A 21,377-nucleotide genomic window follows, 5' to 3' on the forward strand; every position below is an offset into this window, starting at 1 on the left:
CTCCTTTTTCGATTAAAACACCAATTTATAGTGTTGTCCGCTATACAGACATTTAAATAAAAAGGGTTATTGGGCTTCTTTAGTTTTACTTCAAAGTTTTATTACATTTTACACGCAAATTGGAGTTGTCAAAGTACCGCCGCGGCCGGTGATGACGACATATTTCGTCGACTTGTAGTTCCTGTCAGGCAGTGAGTGTTGTTGGTAAGCGAATGAAAGATGCTCTTGAAGTAATATTTAGATCATTCAAACAAGCACAGCTGTAAGTGCGTAGGTTTATTTGACATACTTTAAGAGGAATAAGCATCTCAACTCGCCGGAAACTTGTTTAAAGCCGTAACACGTGAGTGGTTAAGCTAGCTAGCTACGTGGCTACTTCACGTGTGTGTTGCTAACGGTAGCTAACCGGCATCGCTGTCATTCAAACTCGTTGTGGTTTCGGTGTCTGTGCATTAGTGTGTATCAGCGGATCTTTAAGAGGCGAGTGCAGCTCGTATGGCTGGCAGTAGGATGAAGCTGGAGCTGTGCCGTGTGGTTCAGGGAAGCAGTCGGCTGGGTGTCCTGAAGGGGCTCGGCAGGACGGGACAGCACTCTTTGGAAGTCCCGGGGTGTCTGCTGCACACACATTTAGGCACAGTGCCCCACCTCACCCAGGACACACTGCACACCCTGAGCAACCTCCCCTCTGTCACCCAGGTCACCCTCTCCAATCTGTAAGATATACTCATCACACACACACATGCGCACACACTAAACTCTGAAATCTAACTATTTTTCCTCTCTCTCAAGAGCAGAGCACCAGGAAGTGTTGGAGGAGTTTAAGGATGGATTCAGGAAGTTTGCAGGTACTTTTGATACATCACATTTTTAATCTTGCTCTCTCCTCCCTCAGTACTGCTTATATTCCAAAGAGCAGGAGAAGAGTGGAGAAGATAAATTGGGACAGTATTGATTAGACATAAATTCTGATGACTCCCAGTGTATTCAGATGTATTTATAAAGAGGTAATCCATCATCAGCTTTTAACAAACTGGAAATCATGAAGAGTTGTATTTATAATAATGCAGTACAGCATTATTTACAGCTATCTGGCACCAAACTGACCATGCATCTTAAATACACTGAACAAAAATATAAACGCAACACTTTTGTTTTTGCTCCCATTTTTCATGAGCTGAACTCAAAGATCTAAAACATTTTCTATATACACAAATCTCACAAATTCACAAATCTGTCTAAATCTGTGTTAGTGCTCTCCTTTGCCGAGATAATCCATTCCACCTCACAGGTGTGGCATATCAAGATGCTGATTAGACAGCATGATTATTGCACAGGTGTGTCTTAGGCTGGCCACAATAAAAGGCCACTCTGAAATGTGCAGTTTTGCTTTATTGGGGGGGTCAGAAAACCAGTCAGTATCTGGTGTGACCACCATTTGCCTCACGCAGTGCAACACATCTCCTTCGCATAGAGTTGATCGGGTTGTTGATTGTGGCCTGTGGAATGTTGGTCCACTCCTCCATAACCCCACTGCCACCATGGGCCACTCAATCCACAACGTTGACATCAGCAAACTGCTCACCCACACAACGCCCCACACGCTGTCTGCCATCTGCCCTGAACAGTGAAAACCGGGATTCATCCGTGAAGAGAACACCTCTCCAATGTGCCAGACGCCATCGAATGTGAGCATTTGCCCACTCAAGTCGGTTACGACGACGAACTGCAGTCAGGTCGAGACCCCGATGAGGACGACGAGCATGCAGATGAGCTTCCCTGAGGCGGTTTCTGACAGTTTGTGCAGAAATTCTTTGGTTATGCAAACCGATTGTTGCAGCAGCTGTCCGGGTGGCTGGTCTCAGACGATCTTGGAGGTGAACATGCTGGATATGGAGGTCCTGGGCTTGTGTGGTTACACGTGGTCTGCGGTTGTGAGGCCGGTTGGATGTACTGCCAAATTGTCTGAAACGCCTTTGGAGATGGCTTATGGTAGAGAAATGAACATTCAATTCACGGGGAACAGCTCTGGTGGACATTCCTGCAGTCAGCATGCCAATTGCATGCTCCCTCAAAACTTGCGACATCTGTGGCATTGTGCTGTGTGATAAAACTGAACATTTTACCATAGGTCAGCATCGATGCAGACCTACGGTAAGGAAATTACCCACAGTTCATAGCGTTGTGACGTCGAATACAGGGGTTGCCCTCGGAACACCGGAAGTGTTAAAAAAAAAAAAGGTAAACAAATAAACACAGTCGGCAGATCTGCAAACGGTAACGATATAGATATAGATATAAGGTAGATATCACTATATCACTTACAGCACTTTTGATGCTAGTTTAGAAAAAACATGCATATGGTAAAAACACAGTAAATTCATTATTTCAAACTTACCTCTTGCCCATTTGCAACACAAATGGACAAATGGTCTTTTGTGTATATAGAAAATGTTTTAGATCTTTGAGTTCAGCTCATGAAAAATGGGAGCAAAAACAAAAGTGTTGCGTTTATATTTTTGTTCAGTGTATATACAGCAGCGTTAAAACGTTTTATGTATGGAAACTGATTTGTACTAAATAGTTGATATTACTTTATATGTGCAGGTAAAGGCAGTCAACTGCAAAAATAATATGGAGAGGTGTTACTAATTTGCAGATCTGGTACTTGTTATTGGTCAAAACATTGGACCAGATATTAGAAAAAATATTGTAGCACCTAGGATCGCATGATATGCAAAAAGAAATCATATTGCAATTATTTTGACAGATATTGCGATTTGAATTCTGATTTTAATGGGAATGTTTTTGTTTTTTTCTTCACACACACAAAAAAGATTAAAATGAGGATGATGTGATTTTTTTGTACCAAACAAGCATGTTCCCTTATGTCTGCAATATGATTTGTAGCCTGGAGCATCTCTGTCTCTTCATTTATGATGTTATGTTGTGACACATTTTACCTTTATTGAAAAATTGCAGCTCCTGTGAGTTGGATGTTGCACTTGAGCATATTGCGATTTTGATTAATTGTGCAGCCCTGGTAGCAGCATACGTCATTACAACAGTGGCCAGTCAGTGCTGAACTGCTGTTTTAAGCAAAGTGTGTTAATTTAAATAGTTTCATGGCATTTTCTGCTAAGATTTGACGTTTCTTCTCGACCTTGGAAAAAAAATGATAAAAACAACTCACCACATGGTTCACCCAGTCACTGTTCCATTCCTTTAGACTTTGAAGCAGCATGTATGAGATGATTTGAAATGAGCATTAACAGATCTTTAAAGAGGCTGTGTGTGTAAATATCTTCCTCAAAGTTGTCTTTTTCCCTCCCCTTTAAAGGAGCAATCAGTCTGTCTCTGCTGAAAAGCGTTGCATTTGAAGTGTGCTGTGTTTAGACTCTGTCCGTCCTTTGACTGAAGGAGTTTTGGTTGTCATCTAAAACACATCAGTCTCTAAAGCTGTCAAAACAACAAGTAATGTCATCTCTCTGCCAAAGATTAGGAGGCTGAGGAGCAAAGGACTGTTTGTTCAACTGTTTTGAATTAACCTTGGTGCTGTTGTGCCCCACTGTTATTGTTATTTAGCTCTCTACACTAGTCATATTTGAAATAGCAAAAACATTAGAAGAACGCCTGCTAGGCTCAAAATCCTTCAGTGGTGTGACTTGTTGATTGATGTAAATGTCATGCATACTTGATGAACAAATTTACTCTTAAGAGCTCGGGGTGTATGAACATTATTTGCACTGACTAGATTGAAAAGAATGGAGAAAATTGCCTCTAAATATGCAGTTGAGTTCAGCATTGAAAAGCTGATTAGCTCCATGAGCTTGACCAAAGCGTGGTGCCGCTCTGAGTAATATTTATATGAATGCCCCAGAAGAGTGACCCCATTCAGCTTTGCTGTAAAACAGTAGCTGTGGTACTAAGCCTTACCCTGCCTCAAGCAACTAAATTTAAAATTAGAAATGTAATCACTGTAGCGTCGCTTGCCGTAAACTGTCAGGGGATTACTACTGTGCTGTCTCTTCAGTCCCAGAAAGGAAGAGCAGTGATTGAATAATTAGAAATTGAATAATTAGAAATATTAACAGCATTTGCTGCTGTTCAGCCCTTTTGTTTTCCCACCTTTTGATCTTCTGCTGCAGCTGGGTTTGCTGATAAGGCCGCACCTCATTCCTCTCTGCCGCCTCGGAGCCGTCACATTAACATGCAGTAATGAAGCATCTCACTCCGTCACCTCGCTTTGTGCTCGGCCTATGCTGACTTTAACCCTTTGTCTGATTCTGTCCCCTGTGAGTGATAAGCATGGATTTTCATTTTGTGCTTTTTTTGCAGGTCTTCACGATACTGTGTTGTACTGCTCGCTTCACGACCCTGCGACCCCCTGCCCCACAGGTTACACTACTAACAAGGTGAGATTAAGCTTCTGCTCAAAGAAATAGTTCCACATTTTGGGAAATACACGTATTCTCTTTCATGCTGAGAGTTAGATTGGAAGATCAATACCACTTTCATATCTGTGCGCTAAATACGTAGCTGGAGCCATCAGCCTGTTAGCTTAGCATAAAGCCTGGAAAACGGGGAAGCAGCTTGCCTTGTTCTGTCTTAAGGCAGCAAAATCCTGTCATCACATCTGCGACTCAAGGTGTGAAGATGATGTAGTTTTATTATGGGTTAGTATCTGTTTCTTTACAGGTAGCAGTTGCTCGGCAACCAGTGTGGAGTATGACTTAGAGTTATCCACACTTAACATACAAACCCTATGTTTAACTACACTTTGTCGTTTTTGCACGTTGTTTTTTTGTAATTAGCAAGCTTTAGATTGCTGGAAAGTGGATTTTGTTACCTTGAGACAGAGCCAGGTTAGTTGTATACTCCTGTTTCCAGTCTTTACGCTAAGCTACGCTAACTAGGGATGCATGATATTGGGTTTTTGCCAATATCTGACATGCTGATATTTTCCAGCTAATTCCGGCCGATTGCCGATACTGATACTGATATATCCACATATTTTTTTTAAACCTAATTTCAGAGAACATCAAGTCTCTCCTGTAGTGGAATTAACACATTAACGAACGTTCTCTTTGGGCCAGTGCCGATGTTTTATTTTAAAGCCTCTGACTGCTGATACCTGTAATGTGCTGATATTGTTGTGTATTTTTACCACTAACCATCTACTGTGAGGTTGGTATCGATCTTCTCATCTAACTCTTGGCAGGAAAACGAATAAGCGATTTTTCCAAGATGCTGAACTCTTCAAAGAGAGGTTTATTTCACCAAAGTTGTTGTTTAATCTTGAGCATCTTTCCTCATAAAAGTGCCTTCTGTGGGTTGTTATTAGACGGTGTCAGTTTGGGGCAGCGGGGGACGGATAGAGCTGACCGTGGCCAAGTTCATGGCTCTCCAGAAGACCGTGCAGCCAGACTGGTACCAGAGCATGGCAGACGGAGAGACGTGGCAGAACAACACCTCTCGCAAAAGGGTTCGAAAGTCGGTGGATCGAACTCTTGCCCACTTGGATGAGTGTCTGCTGGTTCACCAAAAATCACAGGTACACACACGCATACACACAAGCAGCAGTCTAAACACCGTCGTTCTATTACATTTGTGAATTAGTCATGCACAGCACAAGCACACAGGACAAGGATTGATATTCAGTGTTTGTGTTGTTGCAGGGGCCACTGTGCTGCGGCTGGAAACACAGAGAGATTAGGTGGAATACATTATCAGAGTCGGAACATATGTTATCAGTAGGTGTGTAAGGGCTCAGCATCGAGCATGAATAATAAAACAAACTGTTCTTCTTTCTTTTATAAGCAGCAAAACGTTACCTCATTTCACGACAGAGAGAACAGAGTGAAGCTGATCCATACAAAGAGGTGCAGGAGAGCGTATACAGACACACACAGCACCTTAACTCAGCTTGGCTTTAGAGAAGATAATGTGTTTTCAAACTGCATTGCGTTAGTCCTAGAAAATGGGAAGTAGTTTATTGTATTTTATTTTGGTTGCATTAATCTGAAAGTGCCCATTTTCAGTTTTGTGTGTACATTTCGCCGCCTGTTTGTCTTGTAGATGTGCTTGTCTGAGTATTTTATTGCCTGGCTGGAAACCTAATTTACCTCTGAACATTAAATGTGTAAGTGTAAAATAATGTGAAGCAAAACAACCAATAGTGTACTGCAGGTAAGTCTAGATCAACTTTAAATGAGCTGCTTGATTGCTACCGAGCTGCATCTTTCCTCCTCTGTATGTGCAGTCAACTACAGGGAGTCATCAAAACCCAGATGGGCTCCAGTGAGAATAATAAGAGCATACCTGATCACATACCACGTGTGGTTAGAAAAAGATCTATGTTCTGATGGGTTTCAGTCTACATTTGATCTCTTTCTTCTTCTATTTCTCGCCCTCCTTTCTGTCTTTAATGGTTTCCTGCTGTCAGCTGTTTCATTACCAAACTCTCTGTCTTTGCCAGGAGTTGGAGGGAGTGGAGGTATTTGGGGTGGTGGAGGGAGGAGACATCCTGGACGAGAGGGTGCGCTCAGCCAGGGAGACAGCCAAGAGGCCTGTGGCAGGATTCTGCCTGGACGGACTTCAGACGGGCTCCATGGACCAGACCCTGAGGACGCAGCTCATCACTGCTGTGACCAAGGAGCTGCCAGAGGACAAACCCAGGTCAGCTTGTGACAGCTTGTGTCAGAAATGTGTTTATTGATTACAGTTGTAAGGGGAGATTTTTTTTCTCACTCATCATAAGCCCTTTATACACAGAGATTGAGTGATAGGGCTGCTATGAAGTCCCTTCTTTAGAGAGCTTTAAGGAGCTCCCAGACCTTATTGTTATTCCAATTTGCTGACATTTTCAGCCACTGTTTGTCTTTTTTTGAGTTAGCTCCTACCTGCCTGTAGCCGCTTTTTAAATCTCCTGGCGGTGGGTTGGAAAACGTTACACCCGTCCTGTCCATGGTCCCATCCTGCCAGCTGTCCCTTTTACACAGATGTCAAATTGGCACTGTTACCACATCCAATGCCAGCTTAAAGGCAAGACAACTCCCCATTCTTCTGTCGTACCACGAAGAACATAAAGGCAGAATAATAGCGCGACACTCCCGCCTTGAACAGGCAGTGTTAAAGAGGGTAGACACTCTTCCACAGTGTTTATTTGGAAAGTAGTCACTGAAAACATTAAATCAGCTGAAGCCAAACAAAAAGAGGTGCAGAGACAAACAGTTCCCTCTATGTTATGTATTATCTTGACGTCAGTCAGACATATGTAACATAAAAACATGCTTTGTAGTTGATCATCAGCGTAGAAACAGACTAAATGTTGGCATTGTACATTTTTGCAAACAACATTTACGTTACGTTTGCACATTGCTATGTAGCGGATTTTACGTAACAGCGCTGTGGTGAATGTTTGGTTGGGTTTAGGCACAAAACGAGACAAAACGCGAGACTAGCTGATGGCTAGTGGTGGTGCTAGTTCTCGAGTCTCGCACGAGTTGCCATGTAAACACAGCAGCATGCAGGGCAGGCTAACTGACCACGGTGAGAAATTATGCTATAAAAGTGGAGTAAATTACGTTTTGTCAAGTCAATTTTGCATGCAGCGGCTTCAGGGCACTTGGATTACGACGGATGAGCCGTTCTGACGCTTTTGAAATGCATTAGCAGAATTTTATTACATTTTCAAAATGTGGGTTCCATGCACTTCAAGTGTAGCTGTTATGCCGCCTAGCTGTTATCCTTCGATACCCCGAACGAGTTTTGTGGATTAAAAAACTACACTGGACTTCTTGTCGGCATGAGGGTCAGTAAGTACTCTATGTATTTTCATTCTAAAGTGGCCATTTCCTTTAACAGGCGGGAACCTAAACCTGGAGCCAGAGGGCAAAGTCTGAAATTCAGTGAACAGGGTGGCTGGCATCCGACAGGATGCTTTTAGCCTTCCTCCCCACCTGTCTGGTGTACAGATCAGAGAGTGTGGTCTGCTGTACCCCCAGAATCTTGCTACTCATGTCCACAGTTCTCGGCTGCCGATCCTTTTCGACAGATATTTGTTCTCAACAGTTGGAAAGCCGATCATCAGGGATGATCTGATGACACAAACACGCGAAACACTTTCGTTACGTGCAGCGGTGCAGTTGTAACAACTACTGGCTAGGGTTGGGTCGGTATGAGAAAAAAAAAAAAAAGGTCCAGTCAAGTCGGTAATGTGTTGCCATAGTGGCGCATTCTTTGATTTCGTCGAGACTAAATTGTCCGCCATTATCAACTCCCCGTAGCTATTAAACAAACTCCAGGCTAAAGTAGAGGTGCATGCGCACTCGCACCTCCTAGCTCAGTCCCCGCCCTACCCCCCTCTCTCTCTCCTGCTTGCTGTGCGCTTGGTGAAGAGGTGCTCACAGACTTGGGCGTACTATAAGCGGAGTGGACTACGTGTAAAAATGTCTGTGAAACTTCCCCGAACAGTCTTTTGTGTGACACTGGTGCGCGGAGCGGAGTCCGCGCGGTCGTGCTTTGCGCGCACAGCGCTTGCGGACGTCCACTTTTACCAGGCGGACCTCCGCGGTGTCCGCTCCGCGTACGTTCTGCCCGAGTATGCGGTCCGGTTGGTCTCAAAAAATAAAACCCGGTCCAAGACGGAGTACTGGACCGAATTGGTATTACCGAGAACTGACCCAACCCTACTACTGGCCTTAAAGTCCTCAAAAACCGCTTGAACTATTTGGAAACAATTTTATGTAGGAATCTTGTATCTGTGTTCTAACCGTCATCAACTGATTTTACAAGTAATGTTACTCCATTAATTTAAACACAAGATGTCAACTGTTACATCTGCCCCCACGTACAGGAGAATACATGTAACAGCATACTAGGTATGAGATGCATTTTATGAAACATAATTTGACACTTACATCTTAGAACAAAAATGTGCCTGAAGCCCTTCTTGTCTCAGCAGACACACTGCTGCTGGAAAATATCCTTGGCGAAACACAGTAATTGATTATTTCCTCAATTAAGTGCTTATCTTAAAGCGCCAGAATATAGTGAAAGTGTCAAAAGTGATGTCCGACTAACTTCCAATATCTAATATATTTAATTTACAATGATATTAAACAGAAAATAAGCAGAAAATCCTCATGTTGGAGACTCTGAAACTAGACAAGGTTTAAACTGGGAAAGAGCAACCAGCCATTCATATAAACAATTTTATACAATACAATTTTTATTAAATTGATTGGTGTTCTTGTTAAGTAAACAACAAACAAACCATTGCAGCAGTGTAGTTTAATGTGCAGTGACTGATTACGTTATGGTTGTCTTTGTACAAGATGGTGTGATTCAGAATCTTGAGCTGGCCCAGTTGGTGGGTCGTACTCAATCAGTTAATTATCCTGCTTGATTGATTACAAGTGAAAACCCAGCAGCTCTGCCGTACCCCCTTACACACACACACACACACACACACACACACACACACACACACACACACTGTCAGCAGTCATTATCTCAACTTTAAAGCATGGTACCAGTGTCAGTTAATCTTTATCCATTTTACTACTGTCCATGTTACGTTTATAGTTCTCCAATAGTTTTGTGTTGTCTGGCTGACAGTAAATTTTTTACAATCTAAAATTGAAAACGTCAAACTTCAGTTGAAACCGCTGAAACGGTCCTGGCTAACAGACACCTTGAACAAAAAAGACATTGATTTAAAATAAGTGACAGTGTAAAGGATTACAGTGCGGTTTAGACGTGGATGTTTCCCTGTGATATTGTCACATAACTGACAGCAAGGAGAGCATGATATAGTCTCGTATTGATTTTAAAACATATGAATGTATGGCTAAAACAGAAACTTAGTTTAGCAAATTTTTAATAATCTAACTTATAAACAGTATACAGTATGTATAGAGTTTGATGCTGTCTTCCATTTTACTTTTGTAATTGAATTAGAGCTGAAAGGATTAGTTATCAGGTAATTGTTTGTCATTTTTCCAGCAGAACGCACAGTTATTTTCTGCTTTCAGCTTCTTTAATGTGAGGATTTGCTGCTTCTCTCTTTTTTAAGTCATAATAATTTGAATGTCTTTGAGGTTTGAACCGTTGGTCGGACAACACAAGTCAATTTGAAGATTATCTAGCCAGTTTTTAATCCTGTGGAATGAAAATTGTACAATGATAAAATCCTTATTCTGGAGATATAATGACGCATTCACACTATTTGGTCCGCTTTAAACGAACCCTGGTCCGCTTCCATGGATAGATTGGTTCGTTTGGAATGGTGTGAACGCTCATTCGAACTCTGGTGCTGACCAAATGAGCAAACCCTGGTCCGCTTGAAAACTGGGGACTTGGTTCACTTGCAAGTGAACCCTGGTGCGGTTCGCTTACAGTGGGAAGTACAAATGGACTATCCAGCAAACCAAAGAGAGGAAGTGATGTAGAGCGCAGTGCATTTTGGTGTTTGGTGCCGGCTGAAGAGGATGGATTTCCGTTTTCCGTCCTGGCCAATCGATGAGCCGGGTTTTATTCTTCCTCATGCTTTTTTCCTTCCTGGTCAGTGGTTGTTTCGAGCAATACCGTCCCCAAACGAACAGCTGTTGTAACTGTGTGACGTTGTCCAGGCAGTTTGGTCCGCTTTAAAAAGTGCAGTGTGAAAGTGAACCGAACCAAATCAAGGTATGACATTTTTCGGCATCCCCCCTGAATGCGCCCTTAAAAGAGCCGTAGTGTCTCCAACTAGACCGACTAAACTTTCAGAGTAAAGTTTAAAGGTCAGACCTTCCCTAGATGCTGCTAATCCTCCAAACTACACAAGCCTGCAGCATTTCAGAGGCTTTTCACCAGAGACCGTCCCACTTGAGGGCTCCTCTCCTGGAGGCTCTGGCAGTGGCTCTAAGTTTGAGAGAGACAGCCCCAGAGGAGCGATAGTCTGTGTCCAGGAGCTGCCTGTGAGCTTTGCTTCGTTTGCTTGTGAACAAGCGCATCTCATATACCGTGCGACACCACCATCCCTGCTGGTATTTCCGGCTGCTGGGAGATGCTGCTTCCTACTGGAAAGTGAAGTGGAGTCATTACCACATGCTAAATTGGGCCTGACCTTGATGCCTGCAGGCAGGTAGTCAGAGGGAGGCTGTTAAGTGGAAGCACACGATGAGAACAAACACACAAGGGTGCTTATGTTGTAAGAGGGTAGAGAAATGCTGCTACTTATAGATGCTTGTATGCGTTACATTAATGTTAATGATTTATTTAATTTTTAATATCTGCTGTGTGTGACTCTCAGACTGCTGCAGGGTGTAGGGCGACCTGATGAGGTGCTGGCGTGCGTGGAGGCCGGCGTGGACCTGTTTGAGAGTTTCTTCCCGTTCCAGGTGACGGAGCGAGGCTGTGCTCTTTGCTTCAGCTTCGACATCTCCCCGGACCCAGAGCTGGCAGGTAGAGCGCCCCCTGCAGGTGTGGTGAAGAGCTGTAATGAAGAATAGTTTTGTTACAGCTTTTTGTTTTTTAAATTATGTCATTTATCTCAGACAAAGCTTAACCAAAGTAATGAAAGAAAGTGGTGTGTTAGTGTGATGACAGATATTGATCTAGTAATTTATATATGTGGTGCCTCTGCACCAAATAAGGCTGGGTATCACTATTCAATATCTTTAAGGTATCGACTGAAATAATACTTCTCGAGTCAAACGATACCTGCATTCAATCCTTTTTGTACCCACAGAGTTTCCTCAGATCCTTTAAAAGTCTTTAAAGGCATTAAATTCAATAATTTAAAAGTGAGCTAGTGAGCTGCCATTTCACACTGGACAACATAGAGGGGCATATTCAACGAAAAGTGGCTATTTAACCAAGACTTTTCAGGATGGCTCAAACCAGTAGCAGGGTGTCGGCAGGTCCTTAAAGAGTCTTAAAATGTCTTACATTAAAATCTATATATATTAGGCATTAAAAGTCATTAAATGGTCTTAAATTTGAGTTTTGTGAGGTCTTAATTGCCACACACATTTGATCTAATTTGATTTATCCATCTTTTAGTTACTTTTTGTCAAAATGTGTCAAGCTCCTCAGTGTGAAAGGCTGCATTTCTGATATTACAAATCTTTAAACCTACCATAGAATGTTATGCCTTTTGGCAAAATGTAGAGTAACCTGAATACCTCTAATAACCATATCCCTACATAAACCCACCTCTGCACTGGACCATCCATATACTACTAACCTTTATACTTACCTGTACTGCTTGAATACGGAAAATATGATTCATCCAAAAATCAGTCTTAAATTTGGTTGAAAATCATCTTGAAAAGGTCCTGAAAAACCTTAAATTTAAGAACCTGTCGACACCCTGGGTACAAGCCAAGGCAATGCAGGCTCTGTTTCTATCCTTGCCTTCGCATCTCGTCCACCCCCATCTGTGACACCAGCACCAGGTTCAGCAGCTACACATCTCTGAACAACATTCAGGTGTATGCCTACACAGAAAGCAGAGGTACTGTGGTGCCTGAACATGAACTATTCCGTGCTATGTTCCCAGACTCTAAAATTTGCCTTATCTATTTTTTCAGTTTTGGTTATTTTAAAATCGGTCTTGGGGCGTCGGTAGCTTAGTGGATAGAGCAGGCGCCCCATGTACAAGGCTGTTGCCGCAGCAGCCCGGGTTCGACTCCAGACTGTGGCCCTTTGCTGTATGTCATTCCCTTTCTCTCTCTCCTCCCTTTTACATTTGACTTTCCTATCAATTAAAGGCAAAACTGCCCCAAAAAAAATCTTAAATTTTTTTTAAAAAAAATCGGTCTTAAATTTCTTTCCGAATGGCATTAAAAAAAGTCTTAAATCTAACTTGCCTTAAGCTACTATTTTACTATTTGTATGGTTTTGCTTGGAGACAATCAGCACGAGCGCTCTTTGATTTACTGCAACGCGTGATTGGCTGACTACGGCAGAGGCTACAACCTATACAATCTGTGGTGCGCTGATTTGGCAGTTCAGAGTGCTGTTATGATCTGAAACAGTTTCATGTTGACATCCCACCACAGATAACGGACACAGACACACACATACTCCAGCATATAACTGACACTTGTTCTCTCTGTCTGTCTCTCATACACACACAAAGAGGCTACCAACAATGAGTTTGCTTCCATTCACACAATGGGTATCAAATGAGGTACAAAAAGAGGTATCTGATGAAGAACTCTGTTGGTTTTGGTATTATATTAAGGGTACTTGTATCATAATTTTCTGAACAATAGCACCAAACTAGGGATGCACCGAATATTCGGTAACCGAATATATTCGGCCGAATATTGCAAAAAAACACACATTCGGTATTCGGTGGAATAAGTGAAAAGCAAGGCCGAATAATAGCGGCGTGTTTTGATGACGCAATCAAACAGCGTGCGGTGACGGACAGAGTAAAATGTCGGCAGTGTGGCCATGGCGGCACACAGTATGTGGCTTATCAGAGGAGAAACGAGCCGTTTACATTTCTCTTTGTGGCAGGTAACGGTCCACAAACCTCACCGCACTTTAGGGACTGTTCTTTACTTATGAATGGACGTGTCAGGGGAGGAGGGTGGCTGGTTGAATTTTATTTTATTTATTTATTTTATTTTGATCCCCCCTATGTTAATCACTTATTGATGCTGTTTTTGAAGTATGAATAAGTCAATAAGTAATTTATTCTATTGAAATATCATTGATGTATTATAGAAAAGAGATTTATCTTTTTATAAATGACAAAAGGCACATCTGCCTCATTTTCGCTGTGGTATCCTGATACTACTCAGAACCGTGATACTTTCACTGGTATCATACCGTGGGTCCCAATTTTGGTACCGTGACAACACTAATCTGGAGGGGGTTCATCTGCAAAAACCAATGAAAAAACGGCATTCGGTACTCGGTATTCGGCCAAGCGTTTAATATTATTCGGCTTCGGCTTCGGCCACAAATTTTCATTTCGGTGCATCCCTACACCAAACTCCATTAATAAAACAGCTTCTATTGTTATAGTTAATGGTTGTACTTCTATTGTCTTTCTTACTGCAGCCTCAGTTTGATGTTGCAACATGAATCGAGCATATCAGTAGATGCAGATCAAGCTTGTTAACTCTCAGTCACTAACTTTGACAGCTGTCATCACCAAACATTCAGCATGTAAATCAAAGCACATAAAGGTTTAATTCCACATTTAAAAGAGGACAAGGAGAAAATTCTGCTCTGAAACAAAATAACCTTTTCGGGTAAAACAACCTTGCCCAAAGCCACAAAGTGAATGTTTTAAAGCGTGATGAAGTAAATTATCCCAAAGAGAAGAAAACCATTTGAAAAAAACATACTTTCTATTCAAGAGCGAGCGATATATGCCTGGAGCAAACTGACATGTCACAATGTAATTTGGGAGCTTGGGTGGGGGGTCTCTCTCTCTCGCGCCAGATGCATTTGGATTAAATGAAACCTTAATGAAATGAGATGGTGGTGAAGAACATGATTCCTCTCACCATGATAGTTTGCACAGCATCATTTCTGTTGCATAAAAGAGCAGCGAGGAAATATTTAATGTTGTAAATATGCAGAGATGTCACGAACAGTGTAGATTATAGGAGGGGCATTACTTTGATGTTATTAATGGCACAGAGTCAGAGATAATTAAAGATGGCCAATAATGACCCGAGCAGGCTTATGGTTAGTTCTATAGGAGGAGTCTGTGATGCTGAGTTGAAAGTACTCGCAGATATTCGTGGTACTTATACAGCTGTAAAGGGACCATTCGTCTCCCAGCAGAGAGAATTTTTCTCTAATTACACCATCTTTAACGAGACTTAAATGGTTCTGTGTACAGACTTCAGTGACTTCAGCAAATGAACGATTTCAGTTTGGTGAGAACAAGAACAGGGAAAAAAGTTTCCCTGCAGATGAGCAGATGAATTTATTTTGCATTATATTCAGAGATGGATCTCATGGCTATTAAAGTTATGTGTTTGTTTGTTTGTTTCTGTGTAGTGGCTGGTGCGTATTTTCTAGCCCCAGGTCGGTTCAAGTAATTGGGAAGAAAGGAATTCAGCTGGTGAAATGAAATCAATGGTGTATCCCTTAGCAGTAGGGCAACAATTAAGTCTGGGTCGTCATTCTGATTGTTGTCCCGAGGTGAAAGCTTAAGAAGTGTTATGACAAGAGGTGTGGGAAAACAGCGACTCGGCCCGCTGAGGACTTTGTGCTTCATTAAAAAGTTGCGTGAAACTCGTCTAACAGGCGAGGAGTGAAGTTCTGTATCCGGCAGCATCTAGTGTCAGACAGCACTAATCGATTCTGCACAGGAGCTTAATGGAGTCCAGTGGAGGTGAGAGCAGTGATGGTGTCAAATCTGAAGAGAAATTCTAATTTCACTCCCAGCCAATTACAAGGCCCCACAGGGCGGGTGTCAACCCCCTCACTTCGTAGTTAAGGCCCTTCTTGACACAGAAGTCCATATTCTACACTGTGCTGCTTCCTTCCTTCTTCCCTTCGCACCCTCTCAAAGTTTTCCTCCTTTTCCATCTTTAGAACTTAGTTATCATCATGTAATACTGCACTTCCTCCACCTATACTGCCCCAAAAAGCCAAACAGCTGTTAGTACGTATTCTAGTCGAAGTCGAGTGAAGACCAGAGTTTTTCCTCAATATAAAAAATTACTGTGCCACAGAAATGTGTCGTTTTTAGGGAACAAACAGCATTTGTAAATAATAGAAATAAGGTACAAACTAAACTGCAGCACTTTAAAACTTAAAAATAGTTTTAATGCTTCAGCATCTTAATAATAGAGTTTGTTAGCCCACTAGTTTCCAACCTGAGGGTCCTAAAGGCCATTAGGGGTTGCCAAAGCTTCACAGCTGGTCGGGAGGCCTTCTTAATTTTAAAGGGTATAAGAAAGCTTTTTATCTCAGCTTCTCATTCATTGCTGTGAAGAAAATTAAATGACATTGTTTTTTTAAAGTTTAGATTATTATTCGAGATACAAACATCAAATCATAAAAAATCTCACAGGTTAAAGGCACAGTGAAGACCTAAACACAAGGTACATTCACAGAGCCTTCACTCTCTGCTGAACAGCCTCGTCCTGCATTAGAAAAGTTAAAACAGTTAAAACAACCAAAGAGCTAATAGAACAATGTACACGCGTCAGGGAGAAGAACACAATTAATTTGTCAGAAGTATAAATGAATGTTAAAAATATTTTTAAAAAAAGCAAAAACACAAATATAATACAGAGAATCATATGAGAAGTTCCTAAAAAATATCAGGGAAATGTATCTTTGATGTTGTATTCACAAGAAATCTGTTTGAATATCCAAATCTCTTGTTTTAGACAAATTACCTGCATTTATTGTGTTCACTGTTGGGTTAATTATACAGTTTATTAGTTGTTTTGTACAGTTATACATGAATATAAATTGAAATTTCGATAAAATATGTCACTTAATCGTCATTTTGCTTGACCCGTTGCCTCCACGATGGATGTTTTTTTTTTTTTTTTTTAAATGAAGCACGGCACATGGCTTTTGTTTCTATGACAACAGTATCTTGACATTAATGTTAGCAAGGTAGCTACTGTGACCCTTTTTTAACATAGGGTTGACAACACACTTAACTCAAGTGTCCAATGCATACAATAAATACACATACATTTACCAGCAACACTCTGTGTGCGGCTGATCTGCTCCCACAAATGGGCTTTTCTGCCTTTGTTGTGACAGTTTCTGAGCTACATATAATACAGCTGGGGATGGACGGGAGCTAAAGGAGCGACAGTGACGACACCAGTGCCTTTTTGAACAAGACGTGCGCAGAGCGGCAGCACAAAACACCTGGAGCACTCTGAGAAAAGACGCTTGATGCAGTGCTTTTTCTCATGGCAGACACATGCGGCTACATACGATCTCTTCTTATTTGGAACATCAAAAAAAAAAAGATGCTGGCACTCAGTAAAAATGCTTTGGACACAGGCCCTAACGTAATCATGATGAAGAACGAAAAGCAACACCAGTGCTGTTAACCTGACTAGCCTAGCTTGTCAGAGAGGCAGTAGCCGCCGTCTCTGTATCCTCTGACTCCAGCTACCTTTAAATCACATGTTTAAATGCATTTAATTAAAGATTAATTAATGAAACTAGCTCATTTGTTCAAATGAAAAAGAAAAATGACGAGGAAGAGCACATTTTCTTTGTGGCTGTGTTTTCACTGCAGCCTTTAGATGTTCAACCATTGAGTGCAGCATCCAAAGAGTTTAACAGCCTGAAAGGCATAAAATTAAGGTTTACAACGATCACACAGTTTAAGTCCTCTTCAAACAATCTTTTCTCAACTTCACTATTTCTGTAATTACTGCTCTTTGCTTTTGTAAAGCAGAATTGCTCTTCAAGCGCAAGTCACTCCGTCCTTTACTTCTTATTAGCTTTGGTCAAGCCTCATTTTGTCCCCTTAAATATTCTTATCACCCCCCCTCAAGCTAATTTTCCTTTTATGCTTTGTTGTTGCACTGTTGCTCTTTGCTTCACCCATTTAAGTTTGTACTAAATCAATTTTTCCACTTTGTCCCTTTTCTCTTCCCCTCCTCTGTCTTTTTCATCTTCCTCACTGTAGTTATCACTTGTGTCTGTAATTGTTCTGTTACCCTCCTGTGAAAAACAACAGAGCTCTTGATAAAAACACGGCTCTTCATCCGCTCTGGTTACCTTTCCACTCATTAAATGAAGTGAAGTCACCTTGCAGTGAACACCCATCTGTGTAAAACAGACTTCGGTTGTCAGAACATAGCCAGTAAGTAATTATATTACAACATCTGAGAGAATATAGGACACCGCAGTGTTTAAAAGGGGTCAAGCTACAGTATGTGTTCCCGTTTTATTTTCGCCGGCGGGCTGATTGAGCGCTGTGTTTCTGTGTGTAGGTACGTATTTGCTGCCAAAGGATAAGATCATGGTGTGAATAGTTTTGGGGGTGTGCTGGTATTAACGAGATGCATGTATGCTTTGGCAGTGCTGGAGCTGGATGAAGAGCGGGGCACGGCGGGGGAGATGCAGCAGAATGGAGAAGTTAATCTTGATGATCAAATGCAAATGACATCCTTTGAGATCAATCTCAAAGACAAGAGGTTTGTGGCAGCTATAACAAAACCCCCCGAAGGGTTTCATAAGTAGCAGTGCTTGCAGAATCAAGAACACTTGATTTACATTTAGGCAGGCTGTTCTTGAATCCTACTTAAACTTTGTATGAACTTCTGTCCAGGTACCAGGATGACTTCAGGCCCCTGGTGGAGGGGTGTGGCTGCTACTGCTGTAAGAACCACCAGAGGGCGTACCTGCACCACCTGCTGGTGACCAATGAGCTGCTGGCCGGAGTACTCCTCATGATCCACAACACAGCCCACTATCATGCCTTCTTTGGCGCCCTGAGAGAAGCTCTGGCCAGTGATAAACTGGACCTCCTTAAGAGACGAGTGCTTGGGGAGAGAGTCGGGCAGACTGAAAGAAAGGACGGAGACAGATAAATCAGAATGATAGGAAAGGGACTGATTCAGCCTTTCCTCTGAAGGATCACTGGACTGACTTAGCCAGACACAATCAAGGCGCCATCTTACTCTCTGAATCCCTGTGTGCCTCCTGTTGTGGTCTGATTACAGGCCAGCACATGACTAATATCCTCTGCGCTCATTGACATAGCAGCGTAGACCAGAGGGAGAACTAACTTGGTGACCAGTTATTAAGGGGGGGGGGGCGGACCAAAATAGATCCTGCTTTTACGTGAAACGTCATGTGTATAATAAGATTTCCTTGAGGCTTTTTTTCATTTCATACTTAATGGATTTGTCGTCATCATTTGTCATTTGTTCATGAATCTTTTCAATGTTTCAGCTGGATGAGCTTCTCACACATGTACATTGACTTTGATGAGACTGTGTGTCACATTAAACACGCCACTCTCACCATGCAGATGTGATGGCTGTTGTCTCTCGTGGGTTTCAGGGAGGTTAACTGAAGGTTCGAGCTGACAGCTCCACCATTCCTGCTGCTGGGAGAGGATAAAGATCAGGGAGAGATATGGGTCTCTGCTGCCTCCCATGCAGCGGTGGAGGGAGGCTTTTTGAAGGTGAGGAGATATAATTGACTGTCAGACCGTGCAGATGTCTGTGGGGGACAGGGGACAGACCGAGGGAGAGGAGAGTGTGACAGATTTATGGAACAGCAATGCGGATTGTTGACGCACTTCTGGGTTACCTTAACTGCATTGAGCATAGTATAGAAGTAGGAGGATGTGCTATCATCAATAGGTCGGCGCTGTGCATGAATACCTAAGAAATATAGACATAAAATGGGTTGGAAAAAAATGAAAGTCTATTAATGCCTCTTGGGAAAACCGGTGAAAGATAAAACAAGCAATAACCTTGAGGCTTATATTTATTTTAAGGTTCAATGGGATGGCAGTAGAGAGAACTGCAGAGAAGGTTGTAAAGTCAATCACCAGGATTAGCTAAATAAAATAGTTTCCTAAATAACTGCTGTTGATATTTCACTAAGAAATTGTCCCAGATGAGGTGTTCAGCAGCTAACTAAAAGTAACATTTCCTTGTGTATCTGACAAACGTTTGTATAAAAGTGTGCTCAGTAGACATACCCTTGGTGAAAATTCACTGGTTAAAACAAGGTTTCAATAATTAGGCCCAGATTCTGTCACAATATTAATAGTTCAACAAAATAAAATCTACCACAAATTACACATTTAAACAGCTCCCAAATACAAATAATGTCCCCTGGGATCTATATATATAAATCAACAGGTGATTTCCTTCTTTTAGTAAAATCCTAAATGATTGAGTTGTTTTTTTTCCCCACCTGGACCTTTATGCTCTGCCATTTCTCCTCTAATCATCACACTGTAACCTGTTACAGACTGTTATGCTGTGATAACTATCACACATTAATAATAATCATAATAATAATACATTTTATTTATAAGGCGCCTTTCATGGCACTCAAGGTTGCCCTACAACAATCAAAAAAATACAGGTAATACAATTAAAACACATCTAAAATACAACAGAAAAACAGTGCAGAGTTTGCAGCAGAACATTACAAGAGAGGAAACATTAACACTCATACGCCTGCCTAAACAGGTAGGTTTTGAGGTGGGACTTGAAAACTAAAATAGAGTCAATGTTCCTGATATCAGGGGGGAGGGAGTTCGAGAGACGAGGGGCAGAGTGGCTGAAGGCTCTGGACCCCATTGTGGACAGACAGGCTGGGGGGACAGTCAGGCTGATGGAGGAGGCAGACCTGAGAGACTGGGTGGGGATATTGATGTGTAGAAGGTCAGAGAGGTATGAGGGAGCGAGGTTATGGATGGCCTTAAATGTATGGAGGAGGATTTTACAGTTAATTCAGTGTTTGATGGGAAGCCAGTGGAGTTGATGTAGAATGGGGGTGATGTGACTGATGTATGGTGTTCTGGTGATGATACGGACAGCAGCGTTCTGGACCAGTTGAAGTTTATGGAGGAGTTTGGGGGGGAGACCAAAGAGAAGGGAATTGCAGTAATCCAGGCGGGAAGTGACCAGAGAGTGAACCAGGGTTGCGACGCTGTTGGGAGTGAGTGAAGTTCCCTCTGAGCAGAAGTCGCTAAAAGAGTCGGAGAAGTCCGGGGCTCTTCATAAAACATTTAGGACGCCACAGGTTGTTCCACACTACTGAAACTGCTCGTCTTTTGGGGACTGCCACGGAGTTGGTCATTATTTTGCTTTCAGCCATGCTTGTTGTTGCCAGGGGTAACAGTATGAAGTCAATATATACGAACAACTCGAAATATCAGGAGTATCACAATATGAATTTTTCATACGATATTAAAAATTAAACCAGTATTATTGTGAACGACATGAAATGGCACAGCACTATTGCTGTTGTTAGCACTGTTAGCTGCCAGCTCAGTCACCGCCATGTTGAGAGCCGTGTGCAGGCAACCTTGGCCCAGACTGTGAATCATAGATATGTTCTTAAACAGCTCCTTTAATGAACTCTTTAGTTCAGGTCAGTTTGCTCTTTCCAGCTCCTAATGTGACATTTTGTCAACTAGGCTGAGCCAAGAAAATAACCGGAGGTCATAGGTCAGATAGATCACCCTAGTATAGTATTTTTTTTTTTTAAGTTTTGGGCACACCTGTAATGTTGTGGGAATTCATTTACAAAATGCACTTCTACTGTTACGCTACAGTTGGCAGGATTATTGATTTTCCTTTCAGCTCTTTTTTGCTCACCGCCACTCCTGAGGGAAATATCAGTGACTCTTAAGCTGCTAAATGTCCCACTACGTCCACCAGCTAGTCAGTCAGGAACTG

The 21,377-nt window shown here is 42.1% G+C and overlaps 1 protein-coding gene across 2 annotated transcripts; it reads left to right on the plus strand.

Annotated features, from left to right (window-relative positions):
* The first annotated feature begins 174 nt into the window (after nucleotides 1-174).
* On the plus strand, nucleotides 175-18,980 carry qtrt2 (queuine tRNA-ribosyltransferase accessory subunit 2). 2 transcript variants are annotated; one of them, XM_050056449.1, is made up of 8 exons: nucleotides 175-713; nucleotides 790-845; nucleotides 4,336-4,412; nucleotides 5,342-5,551; nucleotides 6,476-6,675; nucleotides 11,294-11,445; nucleotides 18,029-18,143; nucleotides 18,278-18,980. In XM_050056449.1, exons 1-8 carry the CDS (start codon nucleotides 496-498, stop codon nucleotides 18,537-18,539), a joined length of 1,290 nt encoding a protein of 429 aa, XP_049912406.1. In that variant the 5' UTR covers nucleotides 175-495; the 3' UTR covers nucleotides 18,540-18,980. The 2 variants fall into 2 exon arrangements, with proteins under 2 accessions (XP_049912406.1, XP_049912405.1); XM_050056448.1 differs by having other exon boundaries at nucleotides 176-713; nucleotides 11,294-11,463.
* Nucleotides 18,981-21,377: the final 2,397 nt, after the last annotated feature.

This window comes from Epinephelus moara, chromosome 11 (assembly GCF_006386435.1).
Source record: "Epinephelus moara isolate mb chromosome 11, YSFRI_EMoa_1.0, whole genome shotgun sequence".
Lineage (NCBI taxonomy): Eukaryota > Metazoa > Chordata > Actinopteri > Perciformes > Serranidae > Epinephelus > Epinephelus moara.